General features: G+C 42.5%; 1 protein-coding gene across 1 annotated transcript in view; it reads left to right on the plus strand.

Annotated features, from left to right (window-relative positions):
- The window catches only part of ppil2 (peptidylprolyl isomerase (cyclophilin)-like 2), a 389,068-nt gene extending 374,909 nt beyond the window's left edge, over positions 1-14,159 (plus strand). Inside the window, exons 19-20 of the mRNA XM_063040908.1 lie at positions 4,400-4,542; positions 5,812-14,159. Coding sequence (XP_062896978.1) covers positions 4,400-4,542; positions 5,812-5,908 — 240 coding nt within the window. The 3' untranslated portion in view covers positions 5,909-14,159. The remainder of the gene's footprint in view (positions 1-4,399; positions 4,543-5,811) is intronic.
- The last annotated feature ends 5,662 nt before the right edge of the window (positions 14,160-19,821 follow it).

Consider the following 19,821-nt stretch of genomic DNA (forward strand, 5'->3'; position numbering starts at 1 on the left):
AGAATTTACAAGCATTTGGATAGACAGGGACTTATTAGGGAGAGTCAACATGGCTTTGTGCGTGGTAGGTCATGTTTGACCAATCTATTGGAGTTTTTCGAGGAGGTTACCAGGAAAGTGGATGAAGGGAAGGCAGTGGATATTGTCTACATGGATTTCGGTAAGGCCTTTGACAAGGTCCCGCATGGGAGGTTAGTTAGGAAAATTCAGTCGCTAGGTATACATGGAGAGGTGGTAAATTGGATTAGACATTGGCTCAATGGAAGAAGCTAAAGAGTGGTAGTAGAGAATTGCTTCTCTGAGTGGAGGCCTGTGACTAGTGGTGTGCCACAGGGATCAGTGCTGGGTCCATTGTTATTTGTCATCTATATCAGTGATCTGGATGATAATGTGGTAAATTGGATCAGCAAATTTGCTGATGATACAAAGATTGGAGGTGTAGTAGACAGTGAGGAAGGTTTTCAGAGCCTGCAGAGGGACTTGGACCAGCTGGAAAAATGGGCTGAAAAATGGCAGATGGAGTTTAATATGGACAAGTGTGAGGTATTGCACGTTGGAAGGACAAACCAAGGTAGAACATACAGGGTTAATGGTAAGGCACTGAGGAGTGCAGTAGAACAGAGGGATCTGGGAATACAGATACAAAATTCCCTAAAAGTGGCGTCACAGGTAGATAGGGTTGTAAAGAGAGCTTTTGGTACATTGGCCTTTATTATTCCAAGTATTGAGTATAAGAGTTAGAATGTTATGATGAGGTTGTATAAGGCATTGGTGAGGCCGAATCTGGAGTATTGTGTTCAGTTTTGGTCACCAAATTACAGGAAGGATATTAAATAAGGTTGAAAGAGTGCAGAGAAGGTTTACAAGGATGTTGCCGGGACTTGAGAAACTCAGTTACAGAGAAAGGTTGAATAGGTTAGGACTTTATTCCCTGGAGCGTAGAAGAATGAGGGGAGATTTGATAGAGGTATATAAAATTATGATGGGTATATATAGAGTGAATGCAAGCAGGCTTTTTCCACTGAGGCAAGGGGAGAAAAAAGCCAGAGGACATGGGTTAAGGGTGAGGGGGGAAATGTTTAAAGGGAACATTTTGGGGGGCTTCTTCACACAGAGAGTGGTGGGAGTATGGAATGAGCTGCCAGACGAGGTGGTAAATGCGGGTTCTTTTTTAACATTTAAGAATAAATTGGACAGATGCATGGATGGGAGGTGTATGGAGGGATATGGTCCGTGTGCAGGTCAGTGGGACTAGGCAGAAAATGGTTCGGCACAGCCAAGAAGGGCCAAAAGGCCTGTTTCTGTGCTGTAGTTTCTATGGTTCTATGGCTTAGTGGGAGAAGCCAGAGAGTGGTAGCAGATGATTATGGTAGGCAGAAAGTTTGAAGTTAATAACTCATCTCCTTCTACCTTAGGCCACGAACTTATCAACCACCCCGATGAGTTATTAACCTCAAACTTTCTGCATAATCACTCAGAGTTGAACTACATGTACATGTAATGTGAGCTGTATAACTCATCTCCTGCCACCTTAGGCCACGAACTTATCAATCACCCCTGTTGTGGGCACTTTCTGGAGGTCCAAGGTCCGTATGCTCCACAACTGTTGGACTAAGTGTGTAAATGTAGGAAGGGACTATGTTGAAAAATGAATGTGCTAGGTTTTCTAAAATTGACTGCTTCTACCTCAGGCCACGAACTTATCAATCACCCCTGGTATAAGTAGGTGAGTTATGATGTACCTTTACAAGATGGTTAATCCAGATCTAGAATATTAGGTAGGATTTACGTCTTCATGCTTAACAAAATGTATATTTGCACTGAAGGGCTTCAAAGCTGAAAGTACAAGTATGTTACCATATACATCCCTGAGATTCATTTTCTGTGGGCATACTCAATAAATCCATCAAATAATAACTATAACAGAATCAATGAAAGACCGCACTAACTAGGGCATTCAAACAGTGTGAAAAACACTGTGAAAATACAAAAAGGAAGAATGAATGAATGAATAAATAAATAAATAAATAAATAACCAACCAACCAATAAGTATTGAGAACATGAGATGAAGAGTTCTTGAAAGTGTTTTCATTGGTTGTGGGAGCGTTTCAATGATAGGGCAAGTGAAGTTGAATGAACTTTGACTCAAGAGCTTGATGGTTGAGGGGTAATAGATATTCCTGAACCTGGTAGTGAGAGTCCTGAGGCTCCTGTACCTTCTTCCTGATGGCAGCAGTGAGCAGCGAGCAGGTCCTGGGTGGAGAGGGCACTGATGATGGAAGCTGCTTTCCTGCGACAGCGTTTCATGTAGATGTGCTCGGTGGTGAGCATCCTTTTAAGACAGCTGGGTAGAATTTCTTCTCTCAGGGTTGTGACTGTTTGGAATTCTTTACCCAGGGAACTATGCAGGCAGACTCATTGAATATTGTGATGGACAGACATTTGAAATGCAAGTTTGGGATGGGGGCAGTGGTGGGCAGGCAGGAAAGTGTTTTTGAGGTCAAGATTGGATGACTGTAATCTTATTAAATAAGAGAGTAGCTGGGAGAGGCCAATTACCCTGCTGTTCTATTAGCATTTATATTTTCAAGACATTTCCCCTGTGGTGTGCTTTCCCCATTATTACATCTCACGGATGTGACTTACTAATAACTTACAATGCTCGTTATTTCATGTCATGTTTATAAAGCAAGGAACTTATATAACCATATAACAATTACAGCACGGAAACAGGCCATCTCAGCCCTTCTAGTCCATGCTGAACTCTTACCCTATCCTAGTCCCACCGACCTGCACTCAGCCCACAACCCTCCATTCCTTTCCTGTCCATATACCTATCCAATTTAACTTTAAACAACAACATAGAACCTGCCTCAACCACTTCTGCTGGAAGCTCATTCCACACAGCTACCACTCTCTGAGTAAAGAAGTTCCCCCTCATGTTACCCCTAAACTTTTGTCCTTTAACTCTCAACCCATGTCCTCTGTTTGAATCTTCCCCACTCTCGGTGGAAAAAGTCTAACCCCGTCAACTCTGTCAATCCCCTTCATAATTTTAAACACCTCTATCAAGTCCCCCCTCAACCTTCTACGCTTCAAAGAATAAAGACCTAATTTGTTAAACCTTTCTCTGTAACTTAAGAGATAAAACCCAGGCAACATTTTAGTAAATATCCTCTGTACTCTCTCAATTTTATTGACACTTTTCCTATAACTCAGTGACCAGAACTGTACACAATACTCCAGATTTGGCCTTACCAATGCCTTATACAAATTCAACATTACATCCCAACTCCTATACTCAATGCTCTGATTAATAAAGGCCAGCAAACCAAAAGCTTTCTTCACCACCCTATCCACATGAGATTCCATCTTCAGAGAACTATGCACCATTATTCCTAGATCCCTCTGTTCTACAGCATTCTTTAATGCCCTACCATTTACCATGTATATTCTATTTTGATTAGTTCTATCAAAATGTAGCACCTCCCATTTTTCAGCATTAAACTCCATCTGCCATCTTGCAGCCCACTCTTCTAACTATCCCAAATCTCTCTGCAAGTTTTGAAAACCTACCTCATCATTCACAACACCACCTATCTTAGTATCATCTGCATACTTACTAATCCAATTTACCACCCCATCGTCCAGATCATTACTAAATATGACAAACAACATTGGACCCAGTACAGATCCCTGAGGCACACTGCTACACACCGACTTCTATAATAAAGTCCATTACAATGAGCCAATAACAGTTTGTCTGTCTATCCCCCGTACAGAGCCTTTCTGAACTGGTTTCGTCAGAAATGACTGAGTATTTCTGTACAAGTAGCATGCATAGTCAGGCAGCCTCTCCAATTGAGCAACTTTGCATGGATCTGGGGCAGAGCATTGACCCAGGTCTTATCTGTAAATCAAACAAACGGCAGATGCTGGAAATCTAAAATAAACTCTGAATCACTCAACAGGTTAGGCAGCATCTGTGGAAAGAAAAGGTTAGTACTCCAGGTTGGAGACCCTTCCTCAAAGCAGCCATTCTGGTGAAATTCTCCAACCTGAAATGTAAACTCTGTTTCTGTTTCCACAGATGCTGCTTGACATGCTGAGTATTTCCAGCAACCTGAATATGTACCCATCTCACCTCACCTCACCTCACCTCACCTCACATCATTACCCTGTTGCAGCAGGAATGATTGCAGGTAGAATGTGTCATCCTGTTTTGGAAAATTAAGCACCAGAGGAAAAGACTTTTCTTCCATATAGCTGGATGTTGCAGGTTTAACTCATTGTACTGTACAACAATTATAAGTTTGTTTTATGCACTTTAATATACGCAGACAGAAACCCTTGTGGATGGGGTGAACGTTTCCTTATCCTTCATTTCTTTATTATTAGATTGCAGCAGAAAGGGAGAAAAACAGGAACGAGGAAGAGGAGGAAAAGGCCAAAGCAAAGCCATCAGAGCCTAAAAGCAGTGCAAATACTGCCCCAAGAGCCTATCGACAAGGAGTTGGGAAGTATATTAACATGGAAGCTAAGTAAGTGTCATTTTATAATTTCAAAGTGCATGAAAACTATCAGCTCTTCACATCAAATGCGGCAGGGTCCAGGAAAATGTAGCGTGCATCTTCACACATGGAGAGCAAGTGTCATCCAGGCGACTGGGTAGATTTCACCATACTTGCACGCTGACTTCAGGAATTTGTTATACTTCCAATATTAGCTAAAGACATGAATCCTTGGGAGAAATTTGTGCAGAAAACTTCCCAATAGTTTTTATTTCACTCTTTAATGGAGATCCTGCTGAAATGAGAAGGATAAGAGAGTAATTGAAAGTGTCAGATAATTCCATCTTTGGTACAATAACTTTATATTAGGTGCTGGGCACAGACCCAGCAGAATTTTGGGGATGTTGACTGGTGACAGAGTAGTGGCTGAGTGGTGCCTGAATGTCAGCAAGATCAAGGAGCTGATAATTGATTTCAGGAGGGGGAAACCAGTCCTCATTGGACGATCAGAGGTGGAGAGGGTCAGCAACTTTAGATTCCTTGGTGTAATCCTTTTGGAGGACCTGTCATGGGCCCAGTAGGTAAACGCAATTATGCAGAAAGCACGGTAGTGCCTCTACTTCCTTAGGAGTTTGCGAAGATTTGGCATGACATCTAAAACTTTGACAAACTTCTATAGATGTGTGTTAGAGAGTATATTAACTGGCTGCATCACAGCCTGGTATGGAAACACCATGCCCTTGAACAGAAGATCGTACAAAAAGTAATGGATACAGCGCCATCCATCACAGGTAAAGCCTCCCCACCTTTGAGCACATCTACACAAGGTGAGACAGGAAAGATGTAAAAAGAAGCTGAGGGATAACTTTTTCACACAGAGGGTGATTGGTGTATGGAACAGCCTGCCAGAGAAAGCTGTAGAGGCAGGTGAAATTACAATGTTTTAAATACAATTTAATGTATGGATAGAAAAGACAGGATTATTACCCAAACAAGGCAAATGGGACTCGCTCAGATAAACGTTTTAGTTGGTGTGAATAAGTTGGGCCAAGGGCCTAGTTCCATGTTTTACTCTATGACTGCATTACGACTTGCTGTGTGCATTTCCATCATATTGTTTTAAGGTTGCTGATCAAATAGTCTGTTTACCACTTGAGATTTCTGTGTCAGTAGCCTCGAAACATCAAAGGTCAACTTTGAATTTGCTGAGGGAGAACTTAATTCGTGGTTTGGTGCATGCTCTGGTGTGGTGTTGCATACAGTATCTTTTTTTCAATACCTTTCTCTTTTCTGTGCTAGAAAACGGATAGCAGAAGATCAGGACAGCGGCCCGTCGACCAGCAGTAGCAAGAAAACCAAAGGGATCACTGGTTTCGGTGACTTTAGCTCATGGTAGAGCTCGGTCTACAAAGCAAACATGCAAGAGGAGAGAACACCAAACAGGAATACTGGCTGCCCACTTTACAAGATCTTTCCATGTTCAAAAGGAACTCTAAAGGATCTGCAGGTCATCAGATGTGTGACTGATTTTCCACTGGAGGACTCTTCCTCTGCTAACTAGAAGTAGTGTGAGATGGGGGAGAAAGGTGAATAAACTAAGCAATTCCTGAATTTCCATCCTAGCACAAATGAGAATTTCATTCTTTGCTGAGACCACATTCTGGATTTTGTCGAATGTCATATTTGCGGACAATGGAGTTAGCCATTTTTTCTCATGAAATACTTTTTTATTGTGGTTTCAATTAAACCCTTTTGGATTTTGAACTGAGGTGATTTAATCTGTCCTTTACCCGGCTGAGCCAGAAGAACAGTATGCTGAGATGGAGAGTTGTTGCATTTATGTTGTGGGCATTTCTTCCCTCCCGTGTGGTTGTTAAGACTGATTATGGTTAAGAGATATATTGGTTGTTGGTTAATAGGTATCTCTTAATTCCATGTACTTATCCAAACTTCTGTTAAATGTTGAAATCGAACCACATCCACCACTTCCTCTGGCACTCCTCTGTGAGGGAAGAAGTTCCCCCTCATGTTAACCTTAAATACAATTTTCCCTATTACTCATGTCTCCAAGTCCCAGTAAAACCCTTGTAAATTTTCTCTGCATTGTTTCAATTTTATTGATATCTTACCTGCTGAATGCAACTCAAACAACACTCAAAAGATTCAGTATACCCAGGACAAAGCAGTCTCCTTGATTAGCTCTCCATTCACCACAGTTGGTTTCTTTTTCCAAGAGTGCACTGTGGATGCCATGTGTACCATCTACAAAATGCAAAGCACCTTCAAGCACACTCCAAAAGCACTTTCAACCTCTCAAGATGTGGCAGCAATACATGTGTACCTCTCCAGTTGCTGGTTCTGCTGACTTGGAAATATGTCACCATTCCTTTGTCACTGTTAATTCTAAGTCCTGTACCTCCCTGTTCAACAACATTGTGGGGGCACTTTCACCAGAATGACTGGCAGTAGATAATGCTGCTCTTGGCACTAGCACCCAGATGCTGGAAAATGAACCAAATAAACAGAAGTGGGTGAAAAGCATGTACTTGATCTGGCCGATGTGCAATTATCAAAGTTGGGTTTCATCCCATGTGCACATGCAATGCAAAACTTTCTTGCAACAGCATCACAGAGACATATACAGAAATTTTACAAAGAACAACACAAATAAATACAAAACAAAAATGAATTTCAGTGCATAATCAGAAAAATCATATGCCAAATTTTACTCCGTACATCATCACCCCTCAATTTGATGAATCTAAGAATTTACCTGAAGTATTCATAATGAAAAATTACTTATTAAGGCCATAGAAGTTGTAACATATGAATTATAGTCTATTTGTACAACTGATTGTGGGCAGTCGTGAGAGGGTATGTCAACGTCACAGCTTCCCCCTCCCCTCCTGATATAACCCCGTACAAATACACAGTGAGTTCGTGGCTAAGCAAAAGGTGAACTTGATCTTCTGCAAGGTTAACCTTTTGCTGTGTAGTCTGGAGTCTGATGTGATTGTCACTTAAACTCAGCAAAGAATAAGAATGCTGGGCACATAGGAAAAGAGTTGTTATGTGGAAGGCAGTCAACTTGAACTTAGTCGGTTTTGGGACATCACTGGCAGTAAAAATTCTGCTTTCGGAGTACTGATAGGGATCCCAACATCTTAAAAAATGTCGGCGCTACAGAGTGTCGGATCAGCAGCCTGAGCACAGCAGACAATGACAAGGCCGGCTAAAGCAGATATTTGTCAGCAGCTGGGTCTGTTGTACAGCATAACTTGTCTTGAGTACACAGATACAGTAGTTAAATACAGCATGTTTCCATCACAGACTTTGCGTTGTCACTGTACCAACAACCAGCACTTCAAATACCTCTGTTTTGTGTGTCTTCTGATTCAAGACCAGTGAAACCAAATTCAAATGCACATTCACTAATGATAGCCCTAGCTGTTGCCAGCACACTGAAGAGTCTGAGGTCTTGGGCATCAGTTAGGATTGGCTACACAAGTGCAGCTGGCTGCAGTGACAACTTACTCCAGTTACTGCAGTCCAACGTCCGTCTTTACTCAGTGCCAGGGAGAGGGAAAATATGACTTACTCAATGCTGAAGCAGCATTCTTGTTGCACATGCAGATCGTGAAACAGAATTCCAAATGAACCGGTCATCCTATTTGAGGTTTGGAATGGTCACAGGGTTTGATTACTGATACCCACATGACCAAGGGCATCACATGCTGACGGATACTAATTCACTCCTGGAATTTGGATGTTACCAGCAAGGTCAGCATTTAATCCCCATTCCTGAGTGCCCATGTGCCGAGTGGTTTACTAGCCACATCAGGGATCAGTTTAACACGTCTACCACTTAATTGTGAGCCAGAGCCACTTGTGGACGGAGAGGTTACAGTGGTGAATCTCCTCCATCTAGATGTTAGGTTTCTACAGCACTCCAGTAATTTCTCAGTCACTATTGTTGTTTGCTTTATGGCATTGAAAGTCATTCCTCTGGAAAATTAAACCACGCCTCTACATTATTAAAATAATAAATTAGCACTACACCAACATACCAATTGAGGCATCAGTCTGACATGGACAGGAAGCCAGTGTGGGAGAGTTTTTAAAGTGGAACAGCCATTGCACTAGAACAGCTCCACTCACTCGGCCTCAGAAGTCTGGGTCCAGTGGTACAAACACAAGTCACAAATTGGGGTCTTCCTTGTTTGCAGTGGATGACCATGACGTCTTCTGTACCTCGTCATGCTCTTCGCACTCCCCAGAGCATTGCAGTACAGACTGTTAAAATGGTGTACTTGGGTTTGGCCGTGGTCACATGCAAACAGCTACCTGCAGCCACACATGAGAGCTGAGTGTTCAGTGGGGACCAAAGGTGAGTGAGGTACCCTGGAATAGGCATGATAAGCCCCTTCACCAGAGGTGCTACCCATTCGTGGACACCCCATACATCTACATATAAAATATGTCTCTGCCTGTGTGTATTACAGTTTATTCCAGTTAATTGGGCCATTGGTTAATCAAGGCAGCTGCTTATTTAGGAAAACAATTAAAAACAAAACTAATTGAGAAAATTGCCAGGATTGCTTTTGATTATTTGAGACACTATACTGCTTAATTGGGATAGGAGACAATTGCTGAGCAGTTTCTAACTATCGTCATTCCCGTGCACTTGTACAGCCGATAGACGTTACAGCGTGCTTAGAGCAAACAGTTTTTAAGTAGAGTTGTGTGTGTGTATATATGTTTGTTTTTATATATTACCTACCATAATAGCAGCACGTGGATGAAAGAAAAATGGAGGGCTATGTGGGTGGGAAGCATTTGATTGATCTTGGTTAAAAGGTTGGCACAGCTTGTGGGCCAAAGAGCCTGAGCTAATTTTGAAAATCAGTTATTGGTTGTGAAGGAAAGGTCAGCAACCATCATGCGCTCAACAAAGTCACACAAAGGACTGTAGGACTTTATATTATGAATAGGAGGCCATTCAGTCCATCATGTCCATTCCAGCTCTCAGTGGACTAATCCCACCAGTTCCACTTCCCTTTCTTTGTTCTACTCTCCCTCTACAAATTATTCTTCTCACTTACCCATTGACTTCCCATTCTTTTGCAACTTACCCACACTAAAGAGTAACTTACAGTAGCATTAACCTGCCATCACATCTGTGATGTGTAGGAAACTAGAGCACTTGACCGAAGCCCACGTGGTCACAAAAATACATGAAAACTGAACATAGACAGCAGTCAAAGTCAGGATTGCATGCACGTTCCTGGATCTGTGAGGCAGCAACACTGACTGCTGCCCAGTCTTCTCTTGGTTGTAGTGGAAACATTAGGTCGCACACCAAAAGAACCCCACATTAGAGATAAATTACTATGGGACTTTTCATCCAGCCAAGTAAGCAATCAGACCTATGTTCAATAAAATAGTGGGTGTTTTTTTTTTGGAGGGATGGTGACTTTGACATATCAGAAAGCTTCCAATAGCCACTTGCCAAGATTTGTTTGGACAAAGCTCACACATCTGTCCCTCTCCTGTGTCTTTCTAAAACTGGCTCGTTCTTGTTCACAACTCCCACATCTCAGGCCGAGTCCTCATTGTTGTCTCTGCTGCTTCTTCAACATTTCCTCTCCTCCCATTCCTTGCCTCCTGTCTCTCACCCCTCATTGTTGGTGTCACTTCTGTTTTTACCAGTGACATTTGTCTTCTAAATATTTTGAAGCACACTAGCCTCATTGTAAGAAAGCTTTTGTATTTAAATAGCACGATCAGTAGTGAACAAGTGAGCTCAAGGATCTCACCCAGCTACCAGATCATTCCAAAACATGGGTTTTCTCCTGACCAATTGATATTGAACAGAATCAGAATAAGGTTTATTATCACCAGCATGTGATGTGAAATTTGTTAACTTAGCAGCAGCAGCAGCAGCAGTTCAATGCAATACATAATATAGAAGAGAAAAAATAATAATAAATAAATATGTAAGTCAATTACAGTATACATAAATTGAATAGATTTTTAAAAATGCAAAAAACAAATACTGTATATTAAAAAAGTGAGGTAGTGTCCAAGGGTTCAATGTTCATTTAGGAATCGGATGGCAGAGGGGAAGAAGCTGTTCCTGAATCGCTGAGTTTGTGCCTTCAGGTTTCTGTATTTCCTGCCTGATGGTAACAGTGAGAAAAGGGCATGCCCTGGGTGCTGGAGGTCTTTAATAATGGAAGCTGCCTTTCTGAGACACCACTCCCTGAAGATGTCCTGGGTACTTTGCAGACTAGTACCCAAGATGGAGCTGACTAGATTTACAACCCTCTGCAGTTTCTTTCAGACCTGTGCAGTAGCCCCTCCATACCAGACAGTGATGCAGCCTGTCAGAATGCTCTCCACAATACATATATAGAAATTCTTGAGTGTATTTGTTAACATGCCAAATCTCTTCAGACTCCTAATGAAGTATAGCCACTGTCTTGCCTTCTTTGTAACTACATCGATATGTTGGGACCAGGTTAGATCCTCAGAGATCTTGACACCCAGAAACATGAAACAGCTCATTCTCTCCACTTCTGATCCCTCTATGAGGATTGGTTTGTGTTCCTTCGTCTTACCCTTCCTGACGTCCACAACCTGCTCTTTCATCTTACTGACGTTGAGTGCCAGGTTGTTGCTGCAGCACCATTCCACTAGTTGGCATATCTCACTCCTGTATGCCCTCTCGTCACCACCTGAGATTCTACCAACAATGGTTGTATCGTCAGCAAATTTGTAGATGGTATTTGAGCTATGCCTAGCCACACAGTCATGTGTATACAGAGAGTAGAGCAGTGGGCTAAGGTACATTAGTGTTGATCGTCAGTGAGGATGATATGTTATCACCAATCCGCACAGATTGTGGTCTTCCAATTAGGAAGTCGAGGATCCAATTGCAGAGGGAGGTACAGAGGCCCAGGTTCTGCAACATCTCAATCAGGATTGTGGGAATGATGGTATTAAATGCTGAGTTATAGTCGATGAACAGCATCCTGACGTAGGTGTTAGTGTTGTTCAGGTGGTCTAAAGCCAAGTGGAGAGCCATTGAGATTGTGTCTGCTGTTGACCTATTGTGGTGATAGGTAAATTGCAATGAGTCCAGGTCCTTACTGAGGCAGGAGCTCAGGCTAGTCAGACCAATCTCTCAAAGCATTTCATCATTGTCGATGTGAGTGCTACCAGGCGATAGTCATTAAGGCAGCCCACATTATTCTTCTTAGGCATGGGACCTGGAGGAACCTCTGACAGCAGCCAATCTGACACAAGACTTGTGATGTGCCGCAGCAATTTAACCCATCTCCCAAAAAAAAATGAAGATAAGAGACTAGAGATGCTGAAATCCAAAGCTAAACATTCCAGATGAATGGTGTCTACTAGAAATGTTGACTGTGCCCTTCCACAGATGCTGCCTGACCTGCTGAGTTCTTCCAGAAGTTTGTTTTTTAACTCCTGAAGAAACCCCTCTGTCAAGAGAGAAGCCTTCTTTGAACTGCTTAGCCTATGCTTTGAACTCACGACCTCTGAGTTACAAAAGCAGGTCCAATGGAGGTTAGAGGCGACAAATTTCATTTTTCAACTTTAAAATATATGTTGTTACTCATCTCAAATTCATCTTTCGTTTGATTATTTCAATGTGACCTAATTATAATAGATCTGCAAGACTTGAATAGTATTTTAATTTACAACCCATTTATCACAATGAAGCAACTTTCATGTAAATCATATTGATTTATTCATAAGAATCATAATGGTCAGATCCATCATCTAAATAAGTGGGTGGTCAATGGCCACTTCAATCAGGACAGCTTTTTGAGGCACTTTGGTTCTACCAGACAAGAGTCAGGATTAAACCTAATGTTGGAGAAATTAATTGTGTGAGTGACCAGATTGTCAGGTGGAGACCGTATCGAAGGCCAATTTCGGTCTGGTAAGTCAGAGCCTGAAAAAAGTAGGGTGAGAGTAGGTACTTGCAAGTAAGTCTTTTTGGAATGAAATAGTTCAGATGCTGGAAATCCAGAGTAACACACAAAATGCTGGAAACACTCAGCAGGTCAGGCTGCATCTATTGAGAGGAATAATTCCAAGATACAGGAATAAGATCCTATATCTTGGATCTCTGGCTTGCTGAGCTCCTCCGGCATTTTGTGTTCAGGGCCAACATGTTCCCATGACAGTGAAAGTACAAATCCAGACAACTCTGGATGCCTTAGGGGAGATAACAAGAATTAAAGTATATGGCAGGTATGGAGAAATGTGTTAATGAAGGCTGTGCAGTTGATGTAGTCTGATGGATTTCTGTAAGGTCTTTGACAAGGTCCATGATGGGAGCCATTTGTCCAAGTGCTTAGACCCCATGGGATCCAGGAGAATTTGGTAATTAGGATTCAAAACTGGCTCAGTAATAGTAGAAAGAGGTGATAGTAGAGGAGCATTTATGTATGAGGAGAGTTGTCATGCTACAGGACGATATTGATCAGTCAGTAAGATGTGCAGAGCAATGCCAGATGGACTTTAGTCATGATTGTGGCCATGCATTTTGGGAGACTACACAATAAATGGTGGGGCTGTGTAAGTTTTCTGCAACAGTGGAGTATTGGTATACAAATCCAAGGATCCCAGAAGGTAACAACATATATAAATGGTTGAGGGGGCATATTGGACACTTTCATTGATCATGGCATAGCATGGGCTGCAGGTTATGGTACAAATGTATAAAACAGTGAAATGTTACGCTCAAATTAACATGAGAAAAGAGATACAGCAGGATGGTGCCTACATTAAAGCATTTAAGTCATGAGGAGACCCTGAATGGGTTGGGTTTGTTTTCTTTGAAGCAGAGGAGACTGAGGGAGGAGCTAATTGAGGGAAATAGGTACGACCGTTGGTTAGAAACTTCTCCTCATGGCAAAGTTATAAAAGCAAATTACAGAGGTTTAGAATAAGGAGGAGATGATTTGGAGAGGATCTGAGGAAGAGTTTTTTTCTCTCCCAGAGAGTGGTAGAATCTGGAATGCACTGCATGAGAGGGTGATGGAGACAGAACCCCTCACAAAATGTAAGTTTATTCAATGAGTCCTTTAATCACCAAGGTATTGAAGGCCATGGACAAGTCCTGGAAAAGGAAACTAGTTTCAGCAGGCTCTTGATGGTCAGCATGGAAATAATCAGATTAGATTAGCTTTATTTGTCACATGTACATCAAAACATACAATGCGTCATTTACATCAAATCAAATCAGCAAGGATTGGGCTAAGCAAGTGTTGCCACTCTTCTAGAACCAGCATAGCACACTCTCAATTCACTAACTCTAGCTGTACATCTTTAGAATGTGGAAGGGATCTATGTCTTATGGTCTTAAGGTCCTAGGAAATCAGAGCATCTGGAGGAATCCCACATGATCACAGGGAGCATGTACAAACTCCTTACAGGCAGTGGTGGGAATTGAACCACAACTGGTGATTGTTGGTTGGTGCTGTGAAGCAATGTGCTAACCCCTACGTTACCATGCCACCGGTGGTGGGCCGAAGGCCTGTTACTATGTTCCATTATTCAATTACAAGGTGTGACACCGATGGGCAAATTGAAGGGGGTTCCAAGGAACTAGTTTTCTAGCTCAAATCCCTGTGGCACATAGTTAAAGCTCAGAGGGAATGGGTGAACCTTGGCCTGTGGAATGATTGGGAACAGACTTCTATTTCTAGTTAGCTTCAAATGAGAAGTTTCCAAGAGGTTACCAGTCACATACTGGCCTTTAAATAGAGGCATTTCTAAAGATAGAAAGGACAAGAATGTATTTAGTGCCTTATCACATCATTCAACCGTCTCAAAGCATCTCACAGGCAATAAATAGTTTGCAGTGCAGCCACTGTTTGTATGCAGATGAACAGATGGTAACTTGTACATTAAAACCACATGTCAGCTAGTATAGCTTTCCTGGTTTCTCCAATATGAGGCGCAATTGCTCAAATCTGAAACAACCAGTCATTTGCACTCTGGTACATTGAGAGCAGGCTGGTAAAGAGTGACCAAGTCAGATTTACTCCAAATCAACTATTGACAAGATGACTATATTGATCTGTTGCAGTCACTCGTGTGCAAAAGGAAAAGAAAACCATTAAAATGCCAACAGCAACAACAGCTTTTGCTTAAGAACATTACAGCCCACCTCCCAGAGCCATAGCCCTAACACTAGGGGACACTGCAGTGAATTAATGCGACCTATTAATGGTCAAGCTGGTTAAGCTGCTGCCTCAAATATCAAGCAACCCAAGTTCAGTCCTAAACTTGGGTGCTGTCTCTGTGGAGTTTGCACGTTGTCCCTGTGACTGCATGGATTTCATTCTGTGTCCCAAAAAGTAGGAAGTATATAGATTAATTGACCACTTTAAGTTGTCCCTTTTGTGGAGCTGAGTGGTAGAATCCGGGGGAGTTGATTGGTTGTGGGTGGAATAAAATAGCATAGGATCCATGTAGATGAATGGTTGATGGTTGGTGTGGATTCAGTGGGCTAAGGCACCTGATTCCGAATGTGTCTCCCTTTGACTCTAATGCAATTTCTGGTGGCTGTTGAAGTTGGATTTTAATGAGAACCTTCCTGGCTCAGGCAAGAATAAGGATTTTGACTTTGTATTGGAAATGGGAGACAATAAAACTCCAGTGGTAAAGTCAGGAAGTTAAGGTCAGCTTAGTGGGGTGGCATGAGATTTAACTGGTGCAGCTGAATTTTGGATGGGGGACGTCACATGCCAGACCTCACCAAGGAGTCAGCATTGGAAGGGGTGAGAAGCTTCAGGTTTCTCAGTGTCGACATTTCTGAGCGTTGACATCCTGGCACCAACGTACAAGATCAGAGAAAGCTGCAGAATATTGCAGACTCGGCCAGTGCCATCATGGGCAAAAGCCCCTCCCCACCATCGGGGACACAAGCCCCTCCCCACCATCGGGGACATGGAGGCACACACTCACCATTTTAGGAACAGCTTCCTCCCCCACCACCACCACAATTAGATTTCTAAATGGTCCATCAACACTCCTCACTTTTTACTCTATCTGCTCTACTTGTTTATTTTTATACATACATCTTATTGTAACATAATCATTGTTTTGTGCATTACACTGTGCTGCTGCCACAAAACAACAAATTTCACAACATATGTCAGCTAAAAAGCAAATCAAAAACACCCAAACACTAATCCCTCCTACCTACAAAATGACCATATCCCTCCTCCTTCCTCATATTCATGTGCCTATCTAAGCATCTCTGAAAAGCCTCTAATGTATTTGCCTCTACCACCATACCAGGTAGCACATTTCAGTTCTCTGAGTAAAAAACTTACCCATCACATCCCCTTTGAACCTACCCCCTCTCATCTTCAATGCATGCCCTCTGGAAAACAGATACTCCCCGTCTACTCTGTCTATGCCTCTCATAATCTTATAAGCCTCTATCAGATCTCCCCTCAGCTTCTGCTGCTACAGAGAAAATAACCCAAGTTTATCCAGCCCTCTAAACTAGGCACTGTCCTGGTAAACCTCTTCTGCACCTTCTCCAAAGCCTCAACATGCTTCCCATAGAGGGGCAAACAGAACTGTATGTAATACAGGAATAGTCCAGATAGCTGTGAGAGTCAGTAGGCTTATAGTAGACATCAGTGGCTGATGTCTACTATAAGCCTACTGTCATCTATTTAAAACTCAGATGTTTTGGCATCGGGCTTCTTCACTTGTACTCGCTGATGTGCTTCCCAGCAGCAGCATTGCTAAAAAGTGATGAAACGGACGATTCTATAAGGTTAATGTCAAATGATCTCGGAACTGGAAAGATCAGGAGCACTGCTCTGATGAGCTAACCCAGCCTGTTCAAAACAGCGGAGCTGGCGGCTTCCCAGCCAAACACCGGGGAATTTGTGGTGACTGTAAGGAAATCCTGCTGCAGTAATGATTCACCTGTGTGTATCTATAATGCATTGTGCAGACAGGGGAAAATAAATATTAGTTGGACTGACAAGGCACTGGAAACACCTCAAAGCATAGTTAACTTAAAAATGCTCAAATCCACAACTTATTTCTCAGGGAAAGTGGGGCTATTTATACGTAAATTATCCAGTAAAATTCAGGCCTCTTTTTAAGTCACCTTTGTCACAGACTGATACATTAGTTTAATATTAAACGTAAATGGCCATACAACAGCAGCTCATTGAGCCAACAGTGTGTTATGTCACTGAAGCACAACATTGAGCAAAAAACTGGCATCAGGTGACAAAAGCATGTTAGTGAAAGATCATAAACATGAGAGAGTTTGCAGATGCTGGAAATCCAGAGCAACACACACAAAACGCTAGGGGAACTCAGTAGGTCAGACAGCATCTAAGGAAATGAATAGACAGTCGATGTTTTGGGCTGTGACCCTTCTTCAGGCCTGAAAAGGAAGGGGGGAAATGCCAGAATAAAAAAAGTGGAGGGAGGGGAAGGAGGTTGGCTGGAAGGTGACAGGTGAAGCTGGGTGGGTGGGAAAGATCAAAGGCTGGAGAAGAAGGAAACGATTGGAGAGGAGAGTGAACCATAGGAGAAAGGGAAGGAGGAGAGGACCCAGGGTGAAGTAATAGGCAGGTGAGAAGAGGTAAAGGTCAAAGTGGGGAATAGAGGAAGAGGATAGGGATGGAATTTGCTTACCAGAAGGAGAAATCAATATCTATGCCATCAGGTTGGAGACTAACTGGGCTGAATTTAAGGTGTTGCTCCTCCACCCTGACTGAGGCCTCATCTTGGCACAGGAGGAGGCCATGGACGGACATGTCAGAATGGGAATCAGAATTAAAATGTCTGGCCACCGGGAAGTCCCACTTGTGGCAGATGGAGCAGTTAGTGAAAGAACAGCTTTTAAGAAGTCTCCTAAGGAAGAGGGAGCAGGGAAATCTTGGAAGGGTTTTTCCAGAGTGGAGCCTCAACATCTGAAGGTTTTGCTGTCCAGGATGGGTTGAAGAAAGTGTGGAATGAACATGGTGGTGTATGTCCCTCCTGGCTTTTGTTCCTATATTATGTTGTTACTTAGAAAGAAATATCCATAGACTTTCTCTCAAGGTGGAAATGGCTAATACAAGGGAGAATAATTTTAAGGAGATTGAAGGAAAATATAATGGGGGAGGGATGTCAGAAGTAAGTTTTTTACACACACAGTGGTGGGTGCGTAGGTTGCCCTGCCAAGCATAGAGAGAGATACATTAGGGGCATTTAAGAAACTCTTAGATAGGCACATGGATGATGGAAAAATAAAGGTTATGTAGGAGGAAGGGTTACATTGGTCTAAGAGTAGGTTAAAATGTCAGCACAGCACTGTGGACTGAAGGGCCTGTACTGTACTGTGAAGTTCTGTGTTCTGTAACTAGCTGTCCTCCCTCCAACCCTTCTATGTTGTATGTCCATGTCTCAGGTACCCTTCACTTTCCTCATCTTTCGTCAGCCCTTTCTAGCACCTTCTCCCAGACCCTACCCGAGTCGCTTGGCTTCTGTGAAAGTCTTCAATGTACCTGCAGACCATTGTAGTACCAGTCATGCACTCCGGTGTCACAGGGTGAGCAGATTTCAAGGGAGTGAAGGAAAGACATTGAAAGAACCAGGAAAAGATCCAAGGAAAAATGGTTTATAACAAAGGGGCAGGAAAAGGAGAACAATGGAGAAAGCACACTAAATGAAGGTACAGTAATTGGTAAAACAGCTCAATTAAGGCAAGAATTAGAAGAGGAGTTGATATTTAACACAAAGTCTTCCTACAGGGCCACTCAACAGATGTTTGATTGGATTCTCATTAACCTTTGTGCACTGTTGGGAAGTAATTGACCTGAAATTCAAGGTTAAGATGACGTAGTCAACATGGATTCCTCAGGCGACATCTCCAGATAGCAAATCTCTCCATTTATTTCACTTTTTCTACGTCTTCTGCTTGTTCTTTTTGCCTTGTTTGTGTTACTGTAACGTTTGGAGCCTGTGACATACAGTTTGGAACAGTGGAAGGATCCATTTCTCTGCTGTGGTCAGGGAGCTGCTTCTTGGAGATCAGAGACAGGCAGGGGGGCACAGAAAGATCCGAGAACACAAGCTGGAAAAGGCCAGAGACAAGGAGCAGGGTCATGAACGACTGCATTTCAAAGCGGCAAGGAAGACTGAGGCATCGAGCTGAATGCAGCAGGGTCAGTGATAGCTCCCAACGGAAGCATTCAGACTGGTTTAGCAGTCACTCTACAGTGGGACTGAGCTTGTGCGGTCACTCTCCTCGTATGCAGATGAAAATATGTTTCTGATATTCTGACATTTATGTGAATATTGTACTATACTTTATATTGGTTTCCTTCAGTTTTTTGGTGTTTTCTTTCTTGTGGCTGATTGACGGGTGGGTGATTTGTTAATTTTTTTGTGTGCAAGGGGGGAGTTGGGGGTTTTGATGCTACTGTCGCTGTTTCTTTCAACAAATGAAGGGGTCGGGAATTGTTATTGTCGCTGTGTTTTCTGTGGGGGAGGGGGTCGGTGATTGTTATTGTCACCATTTTTTCTGCAAGGAAGGGGTTCAGGGATTGTTATTGTCACCGTTTTTTCTGTGGGAGGAGGTCAGGGATCATTACTGTCACTGTGTTTTTCTGTGAGGGAGGGGGTCAGGGATTGTTATTGTTGCTGTGTTTTTCTGTGAGGGAGGGGTCGGGGATTGTTATTGCTGCTGATTTTTCTGCAAGTGAGGGGGTCAGTGAATTGTCATTGTCGCTATTTTTTTTGTTGGGGAGGGAGTCGGGATTGTTATTGTTATTATTTTTTTCTGCGAATGAAGGGGTCGGGGATTGTTATTGTTGCTGTTTTTTCTGCCAGCGAGGAGGTTGGATATTGTTGCTGTCACTTTTTTTGCAAGTGAGGGGGTCAGGGATTGTTATTGTCGCAGATTTTTCTCTGCAGGGGAGGGAAGGGGATTCTTGGGGTCTGCAAGTTTTGTTCCTTTTCTTTTTATGCCAGGGTGGGGGGCAGAGAGTTGACTCTTTCCTTTCATTAACTCCCATGGTCTTTCTGTATCTCATGGCTATTTGGAGAAGACAAATATCAGAGTTGTACTTGCATACTCTTACAATAAAGTTAACCTTTGAACCTTTGAAATGATGATATCTTTGTTTCTCTCTACAGATGATGTCTGACCTGTTGAATATTTCCAGCATTTTCTCTTTTTATTTCAGCTTTTCTAATGATTTTTATGAAGGGAAATCCTGCTGTCTTTATCCATAGAAACAGGAG

Source organism: Mobula hypostoma, chromosome 2, assembly GCF_963921235.1.
Source record: "Mobula hypostoma chromosome 2, sMobHyp1.1, whole genome shotgun sequence".
Lineage (NCBI taxonomy): Eukaryota > Metazoa > Chordata > Chondrichthyes > Myliobatiformes > Myliobatidae > Mobula > Mobula hypostoma.